The sequence below is a fragment of the Pseudophryne corroboree genome, chromosome 8 (genome assembly GCF_028390025.1).
Source record: "Pseudophryne corroboree isolate aPseCor3 chromosome 8, aPseCor3.hap2, whole genome shotgun sequence".
NCBI classification, from domain to species: Eukaryota; Metazoa; Chordata; class Amphibia; order Anura; family Myobatrachidae; genus Pseudophryne; species Pseudophryne corroboree.
Window position 1 is genome coordinate 446636599 of NC_086451.1, and position 22974 is coordinate 446659572.

The window sequence follows — 22974 nt, forward strand, 5'->3', positions numbered from 1 at the left end:
CTCAAGAGTCCAATATCCTTCATTGCTTCCAGCATGTAGGCGGCAGCGTCCTTGATATTCCCTAACTTAAAGAGTATCTTATATTTATTAATCGTGTCAATTTCTGATGACACGTTTTCTGACCATTTTTCAATAGCGCGACTCACCCATGCGCAGGCAATAGTGGGCCTGAGCAGTGCACCATTGGTAACATAAATGGATTTCAATGTCGTTTCCATTTTGCGGTCTGCTGGCTCTTTAAGAGAAGCCGTGCCAGGAGCAGGGAGAATTACCTTCTTTGTCAACCTGGAAAGTGCACTGTCTAACACAGGGGGTGACTCCCATTTTTTCCTGTCTTCAACCGGGAAAGGATAAGCTATGTGAATCCTTTTGGGAATACAATTTTTTTTATCAGGATTCACCCACATCCCTTCAAACAGAGCATTTAGTCCGTGTGAAGGAGGGAACGTGACTTTGGATTTCTTTTCCTTACATAAATAAGCTTTCTCCTGAGGTACAGGAGTGCTGTCTGTAACCTCCAACACGTCCCTTATAGCCACAATCATATAGTGTATACTTTTTGCCAATTTATGATCTATCTCTCTGGATTCACTATTGTCGACACAAGAATCAGAATCCGTGTCGGTATCAGTGTTTACAACATTTGCAAATGGTCTCTTATGTGACCCAGAGGGGCCGCCCGCATAAGGAATAACAGCATCCTGAAAAATCACATCTTCCACAGATTTTCTCCAGCATGCAGCCTTAGATTCATACTTATCCAATCTACGGTTAATCAGATGCATACGGTCACGTAGCTCTTTCACCCATGCAGGCTCTTGGTGTGCCGGTAGCGCCACCACATTACAATTCTGTGTCCCTAAAATGGCTTCCTCCGGGGAGGAACTCCCTGCCTCAGACATGCCTCACACGTGTACACCACACTCACAGACACACTGGGACTTATTTTGGGGACAGAGCCACAGTAAAATCTGTCAGAGGGACACAGGATAGGAGCAGCCAGTCCACAAACCCAGCGCCAGTATTGCCTGTGAACACAGTATGTCCACAGCCAAAAAGCACTTTTAAATAGTAATATACACTATCAAATGAACCACAATCGCTTTGTGCCCCCCCCCCCCCCCCTTTATAGCACCCTGTACTTGTCAGAAGTGGAGGAGAGGACCAGCGTATTCTCTGCAGCCTGAGGAGGGAGAGAAAATGGCGCTGAGTAGTGTGCTGGCTGCCTGAGGAAGAAGCTCCACCCTTTTTACCTCAGAAACTTTTCATAATATTTATACTGGTGGGGGTAGGGCTGTGCCTGGGCATCTTATGCCCCCTTTTAGCCAATATACAACACAGAACGACACCATATACAACACAGAACGATACCATATAACTAGTTGGGAGACATAAAGCATGTTGGATTTCCCCTGAAATCTAGACAAATGGTTTCCTATGTTTTGCAGCATGTGAAAGCAAAGGGAAATTGTATAGACAATATAGAGAGCTATTAAGGCGCCAACTTTGAACCAAAGCTGCTACCCCCTTTGCGCCAAAGGTAATCCCTATTACCAGAGTATCAATGTGGGTATGAAAAGAGTTGGTGCAATAGGGTGCGCTTCAGATAAATGTAGTGCGTGGCCACCAAATTGCTTAGGTGTAAAAATAAAAGGTCATACTTCCCTTAATACTTCACATATGCAAATGAGGTCCTTAGAGAGGTTCCATATGGAAAAGAGCAGATAAAAAAGCATATAGTGTAGTATATTTGTGTAGGGAAGATTTATTACACTAACATTCAAAGTACAGATAACACAAGTAAGATACACGTAAAAAACTAATAATCCTTCTTTAAAATTAATAATTCCCCAAATGGAGGGTAATACAGGTGGAGGATTACCAGAAGAGAGTGTATAGTGGGCGTTTCAGATGTAACCTTAGGGTAACTGGCTCCGGAACCTGGTTCCCTCGTCCACGTCACAAACGTCTGGTCAGCCTTTCCCCTGTCTGCAGTTCATCCAAATCTCCAATCTCCTGCTGCTACGCGTTTCGGGATCAACCCTTCATCAGGCAGTGAGAGTGGAGTGTACAGAAATCTTATTTATACCCTTAGTGAGATTCATTTCCGGGTCAGGGGTCATGTCTCAGCCCGGATAGGGAATACAAAGTTCTTTTGGTTTTAGCTTAAATATACCAATCAGTCGAGTATAAAATATACATACATCTTATAAAACATTTTTGAAACTATAAATTATCATGGAATTATGTGTTTTTTAAAAATCGCGTCCCGGTCACCGGAAGTGACGTTGCCGCAACTTCCAGTTGCGGCCGTGAAATAGATATTCTTTGAATTCTTCTATTAGGACGTGCGGCGGTGTTGAGGAACAGTACTGAATGCTCCTTTCTTTGTTTGTCTGTTCAAAGTTAAGATATCTTGTGGTCATGGTTCCGCATTCACTTCCGTGTGATGGAACGCACCTTGCACCGCACCGGTACTTCCGGTGACGCACTTCCTTCGCATACTGATAATGGAACACAGCGTCCCTGCTGGTGGTGTGGATAAAGTTTATGGCGATTATGTATCACAATGGGCAGTATATATTTTTGGTTCAGCGTTCATACCTATGCCCAAATGAATAATACAAATCACGTTATCAGCACAACATCATAATAATAAAATTAATAGTAAAACAAGTTTAGCAGCTAAAAAAGTCTTTTTGCAGGTCTCATAGGAGGTCACGTATCCATTTCTCAAAAGTGGTACTTCATAAATTGAAAATCTCTTGAGTATATACTGGATGATAGTTCATTAATAATTAGTCCAGAGCAATTTTCAGTGGTATGGTACGCATTCTGAGACGTACCATTGTTTCCAATGGCTTATTTATTTGACAACAGTTTCATTTGGATGATGGAACACAGTGTCCTTACTGTTAATCTAAATGAAAAAAATAGATATATATCTAAATGGATATCATGAATGATATATGTGGGACATTTAGATTAATTTGATTATTAGGTGACAGTAAAGATGTGGTATGCATGCATTGTATAGACATAGGTAAATGGTGCCTATACATGGATAAGGGTGAGGGTGATGGTGGTAAAAGGGGTGTGGAATGTTACTGAAGGAACCATTTTATTTCAAAATCTGCATTAAGTCCATGGGGAATCAAGCTTTTGGTTTTATGTATCCATTTCATTTCGCTTTTAGCCAGTCGGGTCGCTTCGTCTCTATATCTCCAGTTGTTCTTTACATTCTCGATTGCTAGGAAACGGATGATGTTTTGAGTCGAACAGTTGTGTTTTTCTTTGAAGTGATTTGATAGTGAATGTGTGGTCAGCCCTTTTTTGATGTTCCGGAGATGCTCACCAAGTCTGGTTTTTAAGAACAGACAAACAAAGAAAGGAGCATTCAGTACTGTTCCTCAACACCGCCGCACGTCCTAATAGAAGAATTCAAAGAATATCTATTTCACGGCCGCAACCGGAAGTTGCGGCAACGTCACTTCCGGTGACCGGGACGCGATTTTTAAAAAACACATAATTCCATGATAATTTATAGTTTCAAAAATGTTTTATAAGATGTATGTATATTTTATACTCGACTGATTGGTATATTTAAGCTAAAACCAAAAGAACTTTGTATTCCCTATCCGGGCTGAGACATGACCCCTGACCCGGAAATGAATCTCACTAAGGGTATAAATAAGATTTCTGTACACTCCACTCTCACTGCCTGATGAAGGGTTGATCCCGAAACGCGTAGCAGCAGGAGATTGGAGATTTGGATGAACTGCAGACAAGGGAAAGGCTGACCAGACGTTTGTGACGTGGACGAGGGAACCAGGTTCCGGAGCCAGTTACCCTAAGGTTACATCTGAAACGCCCACTATACACTCTCTTCTGGTAATCCTCCACCTGTATTACCCTCCATTTGGGGAATTATTAATTTTAAAGAAGGATTATTAGTTTTTTACGTGTATCTTACTTGTGTTATCTGTACTTTGAATGTTAGTGTAATAAATCTTCCCTACACAAATATACTACACTATATGCTTTTTTATCTGCTCTTTTCCATATGGAACCTCTCTAAGGACCTCATTTGCATATGTGAAGTATTAAGGGAAGTATGACCTTTTATTTTTACACCTAAGCAATTTGGTGGCCACGCACTACATTTATCTGAAGCGCACCCTATTGCACCAACTCTTTTCATACCCAAAGGGAAATTGTAGTTTGAGCCGCACACCAGCAGATTATTGCTTGAATGTATATTCACACAATGAAATGTTTATGTGCACAGTAACAGATTTCTAAATATATATCTGCGTCTGTATTCAGTTGCTGAGATATTAGGGAGGCTTCCGGTGGCTGTCTCAATACAAATCCTGCTGGCTAAGACGTTGGTATATTGTGGCGGGACGGCAGCTGCTAATGCATCAGTGTACAGCCAGGAATCAGGCCCAATGTTCAGCACCTGTAGAAACAACATTTATTTGCATGATGGTACCAGCATATCCATAGTTGCCAGGTCGTGTGCCACTTGGAGAACTACAAGTACCACCATATACTCACATACTTGAATGCAGAGACCTGTAGATACAACTTACATAATGATAAATAAAACCAGAATCACACTAATTATCAAAATGTTTAATTATAACATCCAGGGGTGTATCTGGGGGTCCGAGCACCCCTGGTAAAACAAGGGACTGGCGCCCCCCCCCCCCCCATATTTGATATAGGGAAAGTGCGTGTAACTACGTGTGTATATATATATATATATATATATATATATATATACATACACACACACACTCATGCATATACATACACACACACATACATATATATATATATATATATATATATTATTAGTTGTAGAGGCAGCACCTTTGTTCCCCCTTCCCCTGGCAGTTCCTCACCCGCCCCGGCAACAGCCACAACAGGCAGCAGCTGGAGCCGCTGTAAGGCGCCGTGGTCCGACTCCCAGAGCCGAATTAAGGTTATGGGGGGCCTGGGGCACGGGTGCAGATTAACACTAATTTAAAAGCCGGTTGAGTGCTTCCTATTGATTGTACTAATCTCAGAGGACATCCTGGCATTATATATATATATAGAGAGAGAGAGAGAGAGAGTAAAATCACAGCAGTATTGCCAGGTGCCTTCCAAATCGCAGGTATATTTATAGAATAAACAAAAGAGCCCACGGACCTCACAAGAAGATACAAGACCACAAGAAGCCGTTCAACAATTTCGGTTTACAGTATACAGCCTTCATCAGGAACAGTAAAATAAAACAAAATTGTGGAACGGCTTCTTGTAGTCTTCTTGATCCTTCTTGTGATGTCCGCAAGTGCCGCTGCCTGTGTGTGTGTGTGTGTGTATATATATATATATATATATATATATATATACACAGATATAGGACCAAGTGCCTTTAATTAATTCAAGATTATTTAATAATAAAAAAAAAATGAAAGTTGAATTACTTACAGCATCCACAGTCTTCATCCTCCCTCCTCCGGGTGTGGCACTGGCTACACCCAGTGCATTATGTCCTCGCTTACTCCTCCTCTTAATCTCCCTCCCCCCCTACAGCCTGCGTGCCGTTCCAGTCAGACTGTGACAGTGAAAGCTGCAGGCTGTAACTAAAGAGTCTACTGGACAGCCGCCGGCAGGAAGTCAAGCACTGCTATGCGGGCGGCAGCAGCGGTGGCTGTCAATGACGGCTGTCAGCGCAGTGGCTTGCTGGTGTGCTGGTGCAATGCTGCGGTTCGGATCGGTAATAAAGATCTGATCCGCTGCGGGTGGCGGGGGGCCCTATCAGCTGGGGGTCCAGGGTTACTTGACCCCAGTGCCCCCCTTAATCCAGCTCTGCCGGCACCGCGCCGCATTACAATAAAGAAACACTGCATAAACTACAGCTCCGAGCAGCCGTTGCTTCTGTGAGCTCCGGCAGCAAGGGCTGCTGGGAGCTGTAGTTTATGCAGTGTTTCTTTATTGAAATGCGATGCAGCGCCGGACCCCAGCCCCTTACAGTGGCTCCATCTGTTGCCTACCGTGGCTGATGCTGGGACGGGTGAGGAAATGCCAGGGAAAGGGGGAACAAACGTGCGAAGCGTATCCACCTCCTAGCCGCGGATGGCACCGTCGGGTGGCGCCCCTCCTAGGCTGGCTCCCCTGGCGAGTGCCATCCTGGCCAATAGGTAGATACGCCTCTGATAACATCCCCCCCCCCCCCCCCCGTCACACACATGGAAAATCCCCACTAGAACTGATATCTGGTCAGCGTTCCCTATGCTCACACCTTATTTAATGCTTATAGGTGCTCATTACGAGTTGATCGCTAGCGCATTTGTTCACAGCACAGCGATCAGGCTAAAAAACGGCAGTTCTGCTCATGCGTACGCTGCGCAATGCGCACGTGCGACGTACGGGCACAACGAACGATGTAGTTTTGCACAGGGTCTATCAATACATTTCAGTCGCACTGGTTGTCGCAGAGTGATTGACGTGAAGTGGGCGTTTCTGGGTGGCAACTGTCCGTTTTCAGGGAGTGTGCGGTAAAACACAGGCGTGCCAGGGAAAACGCAGGCGTGGCTGGGAAAACGCAGGCGTGGCTGGGTAGGCGCAGGGCGTGTTTGTGATGTCAAATCCGTAACTGAACAGTCTGAAGTGATCGCAAGCGCTGAGTAGGTTTTGAGCTGCTCTGAAACTGCACAAATTTTTTTTGCAGGCGCTCTGCGATACAACCGTTCGCACTTCTGCTAAGCTACAATACACTCCCAGTGGGCGGCGGCTTAGCGTTTGCACGGCTGCTAAAATCTGCTAGCGAGCGATCAACTCGGAATGAGGGCCCTAGTGCCATATACTCACATACTTGAATGCAGAGACCTGTAGGTGCAACTTACATAATGGTAAATAAAACCAGAACCACACTAATTATCAAAATGTTTAATTATAACACCCCCCCAGTCACAAACATGGAAAATCCCCACTAGTAATGATATCTGGGTAGCGTTCCCTATGCTCACAGCTTATTTAATGCTTATAGTGCAACATATGGTAACTCACAGAACATGTAAACGTGATACAATATACACATATACACAGTGCACAGATTACCATGGAAAACAGTACACCCGTGGAAACCACATTTCAATGTATGGGAAACTGAGATTTATAGGCCTGTATCCCACATAGATGCAAAGATGTGACAATGAACCTGCAAAACATTGAAAACTATTTCATCACTTTTTCTACCAACTGATTTTTTAGTTTAAAGAAAAAAAACCCTAATGTGCCGCAGGCCCCCATTTATCCCCCCTCCAACTGACTATAAGAATCACACTGTAATCATGTCCCAGGAGCTGCTGCAGCAGGTGACCATGGCTGGTGATGATGTCACAGACACACTGAGCGGTTGGCTCACTTCTCAGTACGAGTTGATGATGGAGGTAGGTTTTATTCAACGTCTCTCATTACTGTATTTATCCTGTCCTAAACCATTTTCTGTTATTGCCAGACGTCATCCTCAGTTAGGCCTATACGTTTTCTTCTCCCTGAAGACCTTTCCATGCTATCATTCTTTACTAATAATAGCAAAACTATAAGTTTATTAATCAATTGGCTGCTCCATTACAGACTGTACCCCAGGTCGGGAAATTCATTTTCCCTTGGGTTCAGGCTTGGACTGGCCCACAGTGGAACAGGGGAAACCATCGGTGGACCCTACTGCCTGGGGGCCCACCTAATGCTCTAGGGATCAGGTTCCAGACTGTGAGCTTGAATTATACATTATACATATGTTACCTTATACTGGACTATGGTGTATTTTCTAAAGTGCATTACTGTTATTAATCTGTTATTAATCTGGTACATTGTCATGCATACAGCAGCTGAATTTACTGTATATATTTTTGAAAAGGCCCAGATGTTACACACTCTAATGGTTTGTCAAACCAATGAGGTTGCAGGCCACACCCCCTCTGCAGACTAGCCACACCCCTCCTACCACTGCATTCCCCCGGTGGACCCTGCATGCCCCAGTCCAACACTGTTTGGGTTACAGCATCACAAAACTCAGGACAATGGCCCTCATTCCGAGTCGTTCGCTCGTTCTTTTTCATCGCATCGCAGTGAAAATCCGCTTAGTACGCATGCGCAATGTTCGCACTGCGACTACGCCAAGTAATTTAACAATGAAGATAGTATTTTTACTCACGGCTTTTTCTTCGCTCCGGCGATCGTAGTGTGATTGACAGGAAATGGGTGTTACTGGGCGGAAACACGGCGTTTTATGGGCGTGTGGTTGAAAACGCTATCGTTTCCGGAAAAAACGCAGGAGTGGCTGGAGAAACGGGGGAGTGTCTGGGCGAACGCTGGGTGTGTTTGTGACGTCAAACCAGGAACGACAAGCACTGAACTGATCGCACAGGCAGAGTAAGGTTGAAGTTACTCAGAAACTGCAAAGTAGTTTGTAATCGCAATATTGCGAATACATCGGTCGCAATTTTAAGAAGCTAAGATACACTCCCAGTAGGCGTAGGCTTAGCGTGTGTAACTCTGCTAAATTCGCCTTGCGAGCGATCAACTCGGAATGAGGGCCAATATATCACATATACACAAATCAGTATTCTGCAGTTTTCTCTCTGGATAGGTTTAGTTTTAGTTAAAAAATAAAAGTTGAACTTTTTTTCTGTCACTCTGTAGGAGTTTGTGGAGTTTATTGAGCGCGTTCGAGTTCATGAAGTGTGAGTAATGTTTTTTACGTCTCATCTGTATACCTGTGTAATGTCAGATAGTATAGCAATCTCAGTCACCCCTTACCCGGGGATTTCAGCCAATCAGCCATAGCGCCACCCTCAGGGCACCCGTATATGTGATATGCAGGGCCGGTTGGAGCGCTTGCAGCACCCCGGGCAGGCAATGGGGGCGTGGCTTCATACTGGGGGCGTGGTCAGTCACGCCCCCTGTACACTATGAGTGTCGCGGAAATGATGTGCGGTGCGCATTGACGTCATCGCGCACCGCACAGCAAAGGTCCTCTCCACGAAGGGAAACTAGACACGTAGCGTCTAGTTCCCTTCGTGGAGAGGACCTTTGCTGTGCGGTGCGCGATGACGTCATCGCGCACCGCACAGTAAAGGTCCTCTCCATGAAGGGAAACTAGACGTGTAGCGTCTAGTTCCCTTCATAGCGGGTGGCGGCGGGACAGACAGGGCAGCGGGGATTACACAGCAGCAGCGGATCTTGCCGTGGTGCAGCACCCTCCGGATGGTGCCGGCGCCCGCCGGATGGCGCCGGCGCCCTCCGGAAGGCGGCGCCCCGGCAAAAGTCCTGCTTGCCCGAGCAAGATCCGCTACTGGTGATATGTAATGTGTGTGGTGACTTTCTGTGTTCCATAATATTCTGCATTTTCTGTTTATAGGATATTCCGTAAACGGAGGAGGCGGTGCCTGAAATCCAAAAAAGCCCTCGTAAGTTATTTCAAAAATATATTATATATAATAAACACACACACGCACACGCAGAAGTTGTAAAATGTATCACACATGTTTAAAGGTTTATATTGTCTACTTAATCCTTATTTTTTCCCTCTGCAGCAAATCCCGGAGACAACACCAGGTACGTCCTGAGATGTTATGTGGCTGCTACACTCATACCCCTATTCCACCAAAATCCCAAATCCGACCCGGGATTTTGAACACGGGTCCAACCCAGCTTCAGACACCATTTCCACTGCACTTCGACAGTAGTTATTCCCGGGTTAGACCCATTTAAAGTGTACTTGGGTCAGCCCTGTAGAACCCTATGGATGTCATAAAAAAAACCCGGCAGTTCTGGCTGCTGATCAGGATGCGGGTGAGTCTGTTTCAGGTTGCGGTTCAGGCTGCACGATAAGGCTGTGTTGCAGGCTATGGGTGTTCTGTACTATCAGCGTCAGTGTAGCAGCTTCTGAAATGCAGCATGTGCTGTCTCTGTGTGGCACGGACAGATTAAATCATCTGCCAGTGACCCAGAAGCTCCCATCACAGTCTACAAGCTTTACCCAGGTCCCATAACCCAGGGTAGGGTCCGTTTCCACTGCGGCATAACCCCGGTCCAACCAGTGTCCAACCCTGCTCGTTTCCTGGGTCAGACTTGACCTGGGTTATTTTTATGGGAGAAGTCTCCACTGAGGCTCAACCTGGGTAGACCAGTCTATAACCTGGGTTATTTGGCCAGTGGAACAGGGGCAGCAGTTATGCCAGGCCACTACAAAATAATTATCATTATATGCAAATGTTTAAAAAAAACACAATAAAGTACTCAATTTCTTTTTCAGAGGTTTCCGCAGAGGAGGAGGCAGGAAGGTAAATTTTATATTTTATTTTAAAACTTGGGAAATTTATGTCTGGTAGAGCCACATTATGAGCACAGATCTAAACATGATTTGACCTATCTAATTGTGATGAGGGAACGTGAATAACATTTGCAAGCTCTGTAACATTATGGATAGGAAATTATGTCATTCTGATTTGGAGGATTGGTGACGCTGAGCTGCCAGGGAACGTGTCTGATTGGCAGATACACCTGACCAGTTACACTCTATAAACGAATTGATGAAAATACTTTCACATTTATTGAAATAAAAATGACGACCTAAAACAACCAATATGGTATAAATAAAAGTATCTCTCCAAACACAAAGCAAATAGTCTAAAGGTGAGTACACACTAGGTGATGTGCTCGGTGAGCGACGTCGTCTGGAGTTTCCCCTCTCGGGCCGGGCCACCCGACAGCGGGCACACACACTAATGATAGGAGCATGCCGTTTTGGACGATGAGTCCAAATGAAGCTGGATGCATGGCCAACACCAAGGGTCCTTAATGACCCACGGGGCCGTGCATCGCTGAGCGGCGGCATACACACTTGACGATATAGCAAACAACATCGCTAATGAAGAGTCAAAATGAGCGACGTCGTTTACTTTATCGCTAAGTGTGTACCCACCTCTAGAGTATGTATGCACAATATTATAGCTAAAACGTCATATTCATTCATATAAAATAATATTTACCTGTTTCTAATCAATGCAACCAGAAATCTGTTAATATTCTGTAATACGCACTTTATTACAGCTGGAAAATAATATTACTACTGATTAGAAACAGTTTCTATTTAAGTAAATTACAACCAGAAACCGTTTCTACATTTACTGCCACTGGTAGATTATTCTGTACTCAGCGTAGTTCTGTTAATTATCCGGACAAAGAAGTTGCTGGTTTCCTTATTACACTGGTGTTATAGTCTATGCAACCAGCGTATCCTGCAGTGTAAAGAAGGGTCACCTATTCAATTCATATTGCAGTTCTTAGGTCTGACTACACATCAAAGTAAAATTGAAAAACTGCTATCATGTCCAAATGTTATACATACAACAAGCATAATGTGTAGATTATACTTCTGTGTGAGACATAGGAGGTCATTCCGAGTTGTTCGCTCGCTAGCTGCTTTTAGCAGCATTGCACACGCTAAGCCGCCGCCTACTGGGAGTGTATCTTAGCTTAGCAGAATAGCGAATAGAAATTTCTTAGCCGTTTCTGAGTAGCTCCAGACCTACTCACAGATTGAGATCAGCTCAGGCCGTTTCGTTCCTGGTTTGACGTCACCAACACGCCCTGCGTTCGGCCAGCCACTCCCCCATTTCTCCAGCCACTCCCGCGTTTTTCCCTGAAACGACTGCGTTTTTCCGCACACTCCCGGAAAACGGCCAGTTTCCGCCCCAAAACACCCACTTCTTGTCAATCACACTCCGATCACTTCAACAATGAAAATTCTTAGTTCTGCCGTGAGTAAATCTACTAAGCTAAAATACTTAGCGCATGCGCACTGCGTACCATTCGCATGCGCATTTTTGCCTTAATCGCTCCGTTGCGAAAATCGGCAACGAGCGAACAACTCGGAATCACCCCCATAGATCGATGTATGGGCCTAATTCAGACCTGATCGCTCGCTAGGGTTTTTTTTACACTGCTGCGAGCAGATAGTCGCCGCCCATAGCGGAGTGTATTTTTGCTTTGCAAGTGTGCGAACGCATGAGCAGCCGAGTGCTACAAAAAAGTTTTGTGCAGCTTCTGAGTTGCCCAGGACTAACTCAGCCGCTGCGATTGCTTCAGCCTGTCCGGGCCCGGAATTGATGTCAGACACCCGCCCTGCAAACGCTTGGACACGCCTGCATTTTTCCAAACACTCCCAGAAAACTGCCAGTTGCCACCCACAAACGCCCTCTTCCTGTCACTCTCCTTGCGATCAGCTGTGCGAATGGATTCCTTGTTAAATCTATCGCTCAGTAACGATCCGTTTTGTACCCATGCGACGCGCGTGTGCATTGTGGTGCATACGCATGTGCAGTTCTGACCTGATCGCAGCGCAGCAAAAAAACCTAGCATGTAATCAGGTCTGAACGACCCCCTATATACAGTGCTCCCACATATAAACTCATATATAAAATGCAGTAAAGAGTAAAAATCAGCAATGCTTAGAAAGCAATCACAATGGATTCAAATCCAAGATCAAGCTCAGAATAAGTCTCGGATATTGGGCCTTATTCAGGGTTGTTAGCAAACCAAAAAAGTAAGCAACTGGGCAAAACCATGCTGCATTGCAGGTGGGGCAGATGTAACATGTGCAGAGAGAGTTAGATTTGGTTGTAACATGTGCAGAGAGAGTTAGATTTGGGTGGGTTCACCGCCAACATTTGGTGATTTCCCTGTAAAGGATTACATATTCATTTGCCAAATTAAATGTGTATTCATCACAAAGTAGCTTATTTTGTTCATTACTTTCCTAAAAAAATTGCCAGTGTGGGTGGTGCATTGAAACTAATGAGCTGTAGTGTACCTACATTCTTTTTTTATTTTTCTAACAGATAAATCATATATGATTGTATATTTTAATCATTTAGGGGGGAATTCAATTACTCACGGTTAATGACCATGGGTAATTGTCGGTGCCGGGGCTATTCCATTATCCCTGATAAATCCACAAGAACAGCCCAAGCTTCCAGGCGCAAGTAACAGAAAATAATGATGAAAACTGTTATATAGCAGGAATAGTACGATGTTAGATTCACACACTTTCTTTTCCTCTCTGTGTAATAGGCCACATATAATACCCTGGGCAGAGAGGTATGTATATCATTGTAACATTAAGTAACAAAGTTATACACCTATATAGCAGCTATTGTATTATTTACATTCTAACACACTTTTCCTCTCTGTGTAATAGGCCACATAGAATCGCCTGGGAAGAGAGGTTAGTATATAATTGTAACAGAAAGTAATGCTGAATACGGTTATATACCTATATGGCAGCCATTGTATTATTTACATTCTTACACACTTTTCCTCTCTGTGTATTAGGTCACGTATAATACCCTGGGCAGAGAGGTATGTATATGATTGTTACATTAAGTAACAAAGTTATGCACCTATATAGCAGCTGTTGTATTATTTACATTCTCACACACTTTTCCTCTCTGTGTAATAGGCCACATAGAATCGCCTGGGAAGAGAGGTAAGTATATCATTGTAACAGAAAGCAATGCTGAATACTGTTATACACCTATATAGGAGCTATTGTATGAGCTACATTCTCACATTCTCTTATCCTCTCTGTGTAATAGGCCATCCGAGGATTCATCCTCAGAGGAGATGTAAGTATATCATTATAACATCCTGTATTATAAAATGCAGAAAATGCTTATCTATGTGCAAACGTGGTGACTGAGCATCAGATATAGGCCCTCATTCCGAATTGATCGCTCGCTAGCTGCTTTTAGCCGCAGTGCAAACGCTAAGCCGGCGTCCTCAGGAGTACGAACGAAGTTTAGCAGAACTGCTCGAAAAAAATTTCATGCAGTTTCTGAGTAGCTGTAAACTTACTCCTACCTTGCGATCACTGCAGACTATTTAGTTGCTGTTATGACGTTATGACGCCGAAGGCAGGTGAAACAAAATCCCAAATAAGATGCGGCATGCGCCAGATTATCAGGGCTAATTAGATAGCCCCCTGGCGATACATTACACCAGACATCATATTCGGGTAATTGAATATCCCTCTAAGAATCTTGTACTTCATGAAGGAACAGAAAATAATTCTGAATACTGTTATAAAGATACATAGGAGCTATAGTATGATTAATAATCTCACACACTTTCTTTTCCCCTATGTGTAATAGACCATCTAAGGATTCCTCCTCAGAGGAGATGTAAGTATATCAATATAACATGATGTATTATGAAATACAGAAAATGCTTATCTATGTGTAACTGCTGTGACTGAGCATCAGATTTGGTTTACACTTTTATTATTATTATTATTATTATTATTATTATTATTATTATTATTTTTCTGACACCACCACATGGTTGGATCCCATATTCCCTTTTGAGTAAGTACCTGCATTCTTTATTTTTCTAAGATATAAGTTACACTAAGTCCCTTGTACTTCATTAAGGAACAGAAAATAATGCTGAATACTGTTATACAGCTATACAAGATTAATCTCACACACTCTCTTTTCCTCTATGTGTAATAGACCATCCGAGGATTCTTGCTCACAGGAGAGGTATGTACAGTGTATCATGATAGCATACCATATTATGGAATACAGATAACACTGTGATTGAGCATCTGATATAGTTTAAACTTGTATTATTATTCTTTTTCTAACAGCCTTGAGCTGCACTTTAAGTAAGTATCTTATGATCGTATATTTTAATTATTTAAACAGTCCCTTTAAAAAAAAGTAATCACAAAGTAACAGAAAGTATTGCTGTATACTGTATACACCAGCTATAGTATGAGTTACAGTCTAACACACTTTCTTTTCCTCTATGTGCAGTACATCATCTGGGGAATCTACCAGTGAGATGTAAGTATATCATGATAAAATCATGGCATATAGAAAATGCGTATCTCTGTGTAAATGTTGTGCTTAAGCAGCAGGTATAATTTTTTTTTTTAATCTAGGCCAAGATAAAGATGGCTCCATCTGTATATTTTAATAATTTAATTAGTACTTCATTAACCACTTGCCTGGCATGGTTGCATCAGATGCGACCATGCCTGCAAGTGTGCTATCTGACCTGGTCGCACAGGATGCAACCAGTCAGATAGAGAGTGTTAGCAGTGGCAGGAAAGGGAATCTTCCCTCTGCTGCTGCTGTCAGAGGGACCTCGCTGCACTCTCCCCCTGTGTCTGCCGTGCTGCCGATCACTGCTGTTTGGTCAGCATGGCAGACCCACCCCCCTCCAGTGGCTGCAGACAATGGCAGCTGCTGGGGAGTGTAAATAAACCCTCCCTAGCTGTCCCCAGACCCCCCTGCATACCTCGAGGCTGTCCCGGCTTTCAAAATGAAAGCCACAATGTTCCGATGGTTGCGAATTTCCCAATCAATGTTTTGATGTTTGGGGGATTTAAAAAAAAAATATTTTTTTTTCCTTATTTTTTTTTTTTAAACTAAAATCATTTGGAATAGGGTTAAATTCATGTTCTTCACATAATTCACTCAGAAAAAAACACGACAATTTTGGAGCGGTTTTTGGTGAAATAAATCATCAGTTAAGGAGTTAAGTAGCAGTAAATAATGCTGATTGCTGGCTACAGCTATACAGCAGCTATAGTATCACTGACATTCTCACACACTTTCTTTTTCTCTGTGTATAGTTTTCCATCTGATGTTTCCACCCTCAGGGACATGTAAGTATATCATTATAATATCATTATAACATGCTGTATTATGGAATATAGAAATAACAGATCTATGTGCAATGCTGTGACTGAGCATCAGATATAGTTTAAACTTTTTTATTATTATTCTTTTTCTAACAGCTCTGAGCTGCCCTATGAGTAAGTACCTACATTATGTTATCAGCTCTCTAACAGATAATTCCCTTCTGATCACATATTTGCACTATTTAATCAGTCTCTTGTTACTAGGTAATGCTGAATACTGTTATACAGATATATAGCAGCTATAGTGTGATTTACATTCTCACACAGTTTCTTTTCCTCCACCTGTAGTATGTCATCTGCGGAAGAGGATTCCCTAATAATGTATATTATTATTATTATTATTATTATTATTATTATCCTTTATTTATATGGCACCACAAGGAATCCGCAGCGCCCATTACACAGTGCATAATCAAATGAGCAAACAAGAAAACAGCACTTACAGTACAAGACAATATAGGACAGGTATAGAAAACCTGGGGTTAGGTGCCATCAAAGGGAGTATGGAGTATAGATAGTGTAAGTAAGAAAAGGAAAGGCACATGAGGAAAGAAGTCCCTGCTCTTGCGATCTTACAATCTAAAAGGTGAGGGGCTAACAGACCAGAGTGACACAGAAGGGGTAGACAGTGAGCATAGACAAGAGGGGTAGGAGGAGAGTTGGCTGGGTTTGGTGAAGAAGTGGGTCTTGAGATCCCGTTTGAAGATTTGTAGAGAGGTGGAAAGTCGGATGGGGAGTCGTATGTATATCATTCTAACATGGCATATTATGGAATATTAAATAAGCTATACTCACTGAAGTAATTCATCAAGTTTAACATTTTGCACTTAAAAATTTAAATCTGCCCCCTCACCGATTAGGTACAGGGTGCTAGAATGAACACTACACTTATTAGCCCCACATACTGCAGACATCAGCCCATGTCACCGCTCATAGCTAATCTAGCAGCTTTACATCTGGCTCTGTTTATGGGAAAAATTAATCAACGGATAAAAGACCAATTGCTGATAATGTGTTGTCTCATTGGTCATTTTATTTTCCAGATACAAAAAGCTCTGCTGTAAATGTCTTAGCTGCATGTAGTTATTGCTATACCATTACCGCACCAATGCGTTTACTAGCAGAATATAATGTAGCAGCAAAGTGAGAATTATAAAAGCCCCGTGACTGTCTGGTTTAAGATAGGGAACAAAGGTCACAAATACAATACTTGCTACTGGTGACAGCCAGTAATGCAGCATAACACAGGATGAAAAGCCCCAATGCCAGGGAAAATAGGTGTTTTCTTCCATGATAGAACTTTTCTTTTACCTACTGAATAAAGCATTGGTTCTCAAACTCAGTTCTCAGCACCCCACCCAAGTCACCTGTGGGATGTTAAAATGTGACAGTTGGTGATACACAGTGCACCTGCCTGGGGCCTGGAGAATGTGACCTGTGTGGGGTCCTGAGGACCAAGTTTGAGAACCGCTGGTCTAAGGTGTTAAAAATGTTAGAGCACAATTGAAAAAAAAAAATAAATCTATTTTTCTGCAAAACCTTCTTTATTTATTTATTAAGGAAAACGTCAGCCCCATTGCACAGGCCTACACACCCCAACTTAATGTCTGGTCTTTGTTTTTCAGACCTAGGCGATTCTCACGGAGGTGGTGGAAAAACAATTTTCTAAAGTGAGTAGTAACTCGGATTATATTCCCTTCTCATTTTGGCATTACCCTATTTTAAGGGTTCATTTGCATTGAAGTGGTGGCGACTGGAGCTATAAAAGGAGAGGTGAATGAGGGATCAGTGATCTCTTTACAATGCCTCAATGTGACTGTGTCTTGGCATGTGATCTGTGATGTGATCTAAATGCACATTCTTTCCCATTGTAGATACTTCTGCTGTACAGCACCAAGCAGGAAATATGGCCTGTAAGGTAAGTACACAGGAGGCTCACAGGGGTAGGTCACGTTACAGGCCAGTAGGGTACTGACGCTCGTTACCACAGCACCACAGTAGTGTCAGGGACGTTGTAGAGTTGGTGCCATCTCCTCAGATTGTCTTTAGGGATAGTTATGGTGTTCTGGCAAGATAGGGGCTTTACATTCATGGCATGAAGCCTGAATGGTAATTACACGGTGAGAGCCAGAATAATGGGGGCTGCGGTCTGCAGCGTCACTTTTCTTCCCAGTCCCATCAAGAATAAGAATGATAACTATACCAGTTCATTCCAATATTACACATATAGCAAAACTATATTCATGAACATTACTTACACGTCGTCTGTCTGCAGCATCACATTTCCCCCTTTCCCCATGGTAAGAATGTATTCAGTAATAATCACTGGCGGATTTTCTATTAGGCACAACAGGCCGCTACCCCCTTCACATGTAATTTATTCAATGGCAGAGGCAGTCTGGGAACTGGGGCTCACTGTGTATGGACCTATTCTATTACACGCTAGACCCCTGACAGTGATTTTGTTTCCTTAGGGCCCCCTCTTTCCTGTCAATCCCCGTCCTGCTCTCCCTCTCCTCTCACAGCTCCACCCCAACCACCCCCCATCTGCCGCACCCACTCCCTCTCTCCCCTACTCCAATTCAACTCCAGCAGAAGAACACTGAGGTGAGAGGCAGGCGTCATTTTGACCTTCATGACCTTCCATACACTGAGTGGGAGATCCAGTACTTCCACAATGAAGGTAAGTCACTTACAGTACATGTTACGCTTATGATTTATTAATAATGCGTAGGAACTATATATTAGAAATGACGAGCACTGGAGGTTACGCAGTCACCAGGGTGACATTTAGAACGTTTGCACCACAATGTTGACATCTGTGACGGCAACATGTTCATTATGTCCACAATCAACATTTCAGCAGACAGAATGTCGACACATGAATTTAGGGTTAGGCTGCAGCTAGGTTTATGGTGCAATCGGGGTGGGGATAGGGTGCAATATGGGCGAAGTTTAGTCTAAAATTGCCTGTCAACATTTGAAAATACTAAGTGGAGCGCTGCAGATACAGGTGTATCTTTAGGAGTATGGGGGTCCTTCAAAATGCTGCTATGGGGCACACAATGCTCTAGTTACGCCCCTACATGGGAGGTCAGACTGGCATTTGTTATGGTATGTGGAAGTAGGAGGGTGGTCAGAGTGTGGGATGTGGAAGTAGGATGGATGGTCAGTGTGGCATGTTGGGTGGTCAGAGTGTGGGATGTGGAAGCAGGAGGGAAGGTCAGAGTGACGTGGGGTGGTCAGAGTGGTAGGTGTTGTGTCATGCGGGGTGGTCAGAGTGTGGAATGTGGAAGCAGGTGGGATGGTCAGAGTGGGGTGGGGTCAGGTGGGGTGGTCAGAGTGTGGGATGTGGAAGCAGGGGGACGGTCAGAGTGACATGTGGGGTGGTCAGAGTGTGGGATGTGGAAGCAGGAGGGACAGTCAGTGTGGTATGTGGGGCAGTCAGAGTGTGGTATGTGGAAGCAGGTGGGATGGTCAGAGTGACATGTGGGGTGGTCAGTGTGGTATGTGGAAGCAGGAGGGATGGTCAGAGTGACAAGTTTTGTGACATTTGGAAGCTCATGGGGCGATGTGACATCTGGAGGTACGTGAGGAGATCAGAGCGGTATATGTCGGCATACAGGGTGTAAAATGTGCTCTGCTGCTCTCTTTTTCAGGTTTGTGGATGATCCCCAATTCTGGGGTTTGGAACATAAGTTCATACATACATCTATCTATATTTGGGGGCGAGGGAGGTGCACCGTAGCATGTGTGTGCTCCAGGCGGCAGTGCTGTAATACTTATCAGGAGCCACATCTGCCGGGTTGTGGATGACAGCACAGATGATCTTCCTGCCTCAAGATCTCACACCAGCTGTGAGCTAGGGACAGTCTGCAAACTACTTGCCCCTGTACACACGTATTTAAAGGGTGGTCTTCTGTTTGCCGGCGGTCGGCCTCCCGGCGCTCAGTATACCGGCGCCGGGAGCCCAACAGCCGGCATACCGACAATTATTTTCCCTCGTGGGGGTCCACGACCCCCATAGAGGGAGAATACGCGCGCCACCGTGCCCGTAGCGTGGCGAGCGCAGCGAGCCCGCAAGGGGCTCATTTGCGCTCACCACACTGTCGGTAAGCCGGCGGTCGGGCTCCCGGCGCCGGTATGCTGGTCGCCGGGAGCCCGACCGCCGGCGAGCCGTAGTGAACCCGTATTTAAATGCTGTTGCATACACTTGTATAATGGCAAGTAGTTTGCAGACTGTCCCTTGTTCTCAGCAGTGAGACTGTGACCTTGCAGACAGAGTAGCCGGTGTGGTATTATAGGTGTAATGGACGGTGGTGGTGAGGGATGTAGGACCTGTCATTGTATGTGTCCCTTACACCTGTGCTAAGGTGTCCCTACTACTACCCCTACCCAGTGCCTCCTACTACTAATACTGCTGTGCCTAGGGGCTTCCTGACCCCTAAATCCCCCCGCTGGTAATGATTCTGCGTCCACATTTGCTATGTATGTCACAGTAACAGGACTTTATTTTCACTAATTACAGGTTACCATCACCAGAGAAACTACGCCATTATTCCATCTGCAGCAATAATTCCATGTATTGGGGAGCGGCAGTGGCGTGCATGGTGTAGGACACAGAGGATAAAGGATGATAATAATAATACTGTTGTGGCGACAATAAAACCTTTGAATCTTGAATCATCCTGAGTCTTAATTCTGTGGTTACCCTGAGACTCCTGCTTACCTGTACCGGATGTCCTTCTGCTGACCTCTGACCTCTGTGTGCTTCCCTGATCCTCCGTTCTGCACTGGGGCTCGCCACGCTTCCAGAAGCTAAGCCGCCATTGCTCTGCTCTCCTGTCTGTGGCCCCGCTGTCTGGTGGAGCTCTCCAGCCCACCACCATCTTCAAAGGCTTCTGCTGATTGTGGTGTTGCTCCAGGCGCTGCTTTAGCTGCTCACTGGTTCTGCAATCTGTGGAACTGAAAAAAAGTAATGATTTACATGATAATAGACTGAAATGACAAATATTAATGATCATTGAGCATGGCTGCATCGCAGGAGGGGGCCTGCCTAGGTGCACCTGTGACTCGGCATTCCGCCGAGCGTTTAGAGATGCTCCCATTCACTTTGAATGGGGCACGTGCGCGTCTAAGGCGCACGCGCATCCCATTCGTTCCCGGCGGTGCGCAGTCGCAGACAGAGACATGCTTAGCGTGGCTCCATCTGTATTTGTTCTATATACTTTACTACAGTAGCTACTACATATATTCTGATAGATTAATATTGATTGTTTTTTGTACTGTGGTGGTCATTCCGAGTTGATCGCTCGCAAGCTGCTTTTAGCAGTACTGCACACGCTAAGCCGCCGCCTACTGGGAGTGAATCTTAGCTTCTTAAATTTGCGAACAAAAGATTCTCAAAATTGCGATTACACAACTCTTAGCAGTTTCTGAGTAGCTCCAGACTTACTCGGCATCTGTGATCAGTTCAGTGCTTGTCGTTCCTGGTTTGACGTCACAAACACACCCAGCGTTCGCCCAGACACTCCCCCGTTTCTCCAGCCACTCCCGCGTTTTTCCCAGAAACGGTAGCGTTTTTCTGCACACACCCATAAAACGGCCAGTTTCCGCCCAGTAACACCCACTTCCTGTCAATCACATTACGATCACCAGAACGAAGAAAAAGCCGTGAGTAAAAATCCTAACTGCATAGCAAATTTACTTGGCGCAGTCGCACTGCGGACATTGCGCGTGCGCGTTAGCGATTGATCGCTCCGTTGCGAAAAAAAAACGAGCGATCAACTCGGAATGACCCCCTGTATGCACACATTTACATTCATATATGTGTTTATACATGAGAATAAGTTGATGTTTATTATTACAACCAATAAATAATAATTTTTAATTATTACGCTCTCTGGTCAGTTACTATTGCTATTTAAAGTTCACACATATTTAGTGAGTAAAAGGTTTTTGTTCTTTGAAGCTGATTGGGGCCGTGTAAATGTGTTTTGGATGGGACACTCCACAGATAACCCACCCGGCCCCAGTATAAGGGACACTCCACAGATAACCCACCCGGCCCCAGTATAAGGGACACTCCACAGATAACCCACCCGGACCCAGTATAAGGGGCACCCCACAGATAAGCCACCCAGCCCCAGTATAAGGGACACTCCACGGATAAACCACCCAGCCCCAGTATAAGGGACACCCCACAGAAATGCCAACCACTCCCAATATAAGGGGCACTCCACGGATAAGCCACCCAGCCCCAGTATAAGGGGCACCCCCAGATAAGCCACCCAGCCCCAGTATAAGCCGGCCAAAGTGGGAGTCTCAGGCCTGGCACACTCAAACTCACGGATGTGCATCAGGGAAGGGCTTTGTACCGGCATTTGCATAACGTCACAGAAGAGCGACCACCAAAAAACATGGATGCTGCATCTGCCTCAGAGCCAGGGCCAGTATGTGCTGTGCCAGGGCAGACCCTTCCAGCCATAGATGGGACCACCCTCAGTTTTTACCTCATTGCTGAACCTGGATCAGTCTGTGGTTGCTGGGCAGATTCGGACCCCAGTGCCCCTACCAAGCTACGAGGTGTAACCTGTACCCGCCAACATTTCACAGCTAAAAAAAGTTCACTTGGACCACCAGAGGTGTTTTTTTTGCCACCCAGGGGCGTGTCTTTCCCTACCATCTAAATCCACTTTTCTAATTATACTTTTACAGGTATCCCCCTCACTGTGCTGTAACCCTGGGACCCCACGAGGACTGGTCTCCTGTATATGTACTGTTACTGCTCTAACATTTGGGGGTCCCCACCATACACAGACTCCAGCAATAGTATTACCCACATGGCTGCACAGAGGTCTGTGGGGCACTGGTCTGTTTCCTAAAGGATTTATAACTCCATCAAACACTGGATGTATAATAATAATATACAGTCCTACCCATACTACACCACGGACACCTCACCCTCACAGGGCCACCATCTCCTCAGCAGCTCAGCCTGGCTCCTAAAGCTGTAACTCATCAGGCTCGTGCATCCAGCAAAGTGCTATCCAGAAGCCCTGGTAAGGTGTGACAGCCAGCGTGGGTGTGCTTCATCAAGCACAGCAAGTGCTTTCACCCACAGCCTGCTGGGACATGCAGTCCTGCACACAGTGACTGCTCTACAGGGAGACAGCAACAAGACTACTACTCCCAGAATGCCC

The 22974-nt window shown here is 44.7% G+C and overlaps 3 protein-coding genes and 1 long non-coding RNA gene across 4 annotated transcripts in view; 2 read left to right on the forward strand and 2 right to left on the reverse strand.

Moving 5' to 3' along the window:
* Nucleotides 1-7258, forward strand: part of LOC134948034 (major histocompatibility complex class I-related gene protein-like) — a 33839-nt gene extending 26581 nt beyond the window's left edge. Inside the window, exon 5 of the mRNA XM_063935793.1 lies at nt 7192-7258. Within this exon, the coding sequence (XP_063791863.1) occupies nt 7192-7258 (67 nt within the window). The remainder of the gene's footprint in view (nt 1-7191) is intronic.
* The window catches only part of TAP1 (transporter 1, ATP binding cassette subfamily B member), a 209578-nt gene that overhangs the window by 157259 nt on the left and 29345 nt on the right, over nt 1-22974 (reverse strand). The gene's annotated exons all lie outside the window — the stretch shown is intronic.
* The window catches only part of LOC134949551 (putative nuclease HARBI1), a 144337-nt gene that overhangs the window by 37793 nt on the left and 83570 nt on the right, over nt 1-22974 (reverse strand). Inside the window, exon 3 of the mRNA XM_063938193.1 lies at nt 20502-20737. The gene's annotated coding sequence lies outside the window, so the exon portion shown is untranslated. The remainder of the gene's footprint in view (nt 1-20501; nt 20738-22974) is intronic.
* On the forward strand, nt 15701-20455 carry LOC134949553 (uncharacterized). Its single transcript, XR_010183178.1, has 6 exons — nt 15701-15736; nt 15869-15886; nt 17398-17442; nt 17647-17690; nt 18247-18455; nt 20301-20455. It is a non-coding gene; the product is annotated as an uncharacterized LOC134949553 (long non-coding RNA).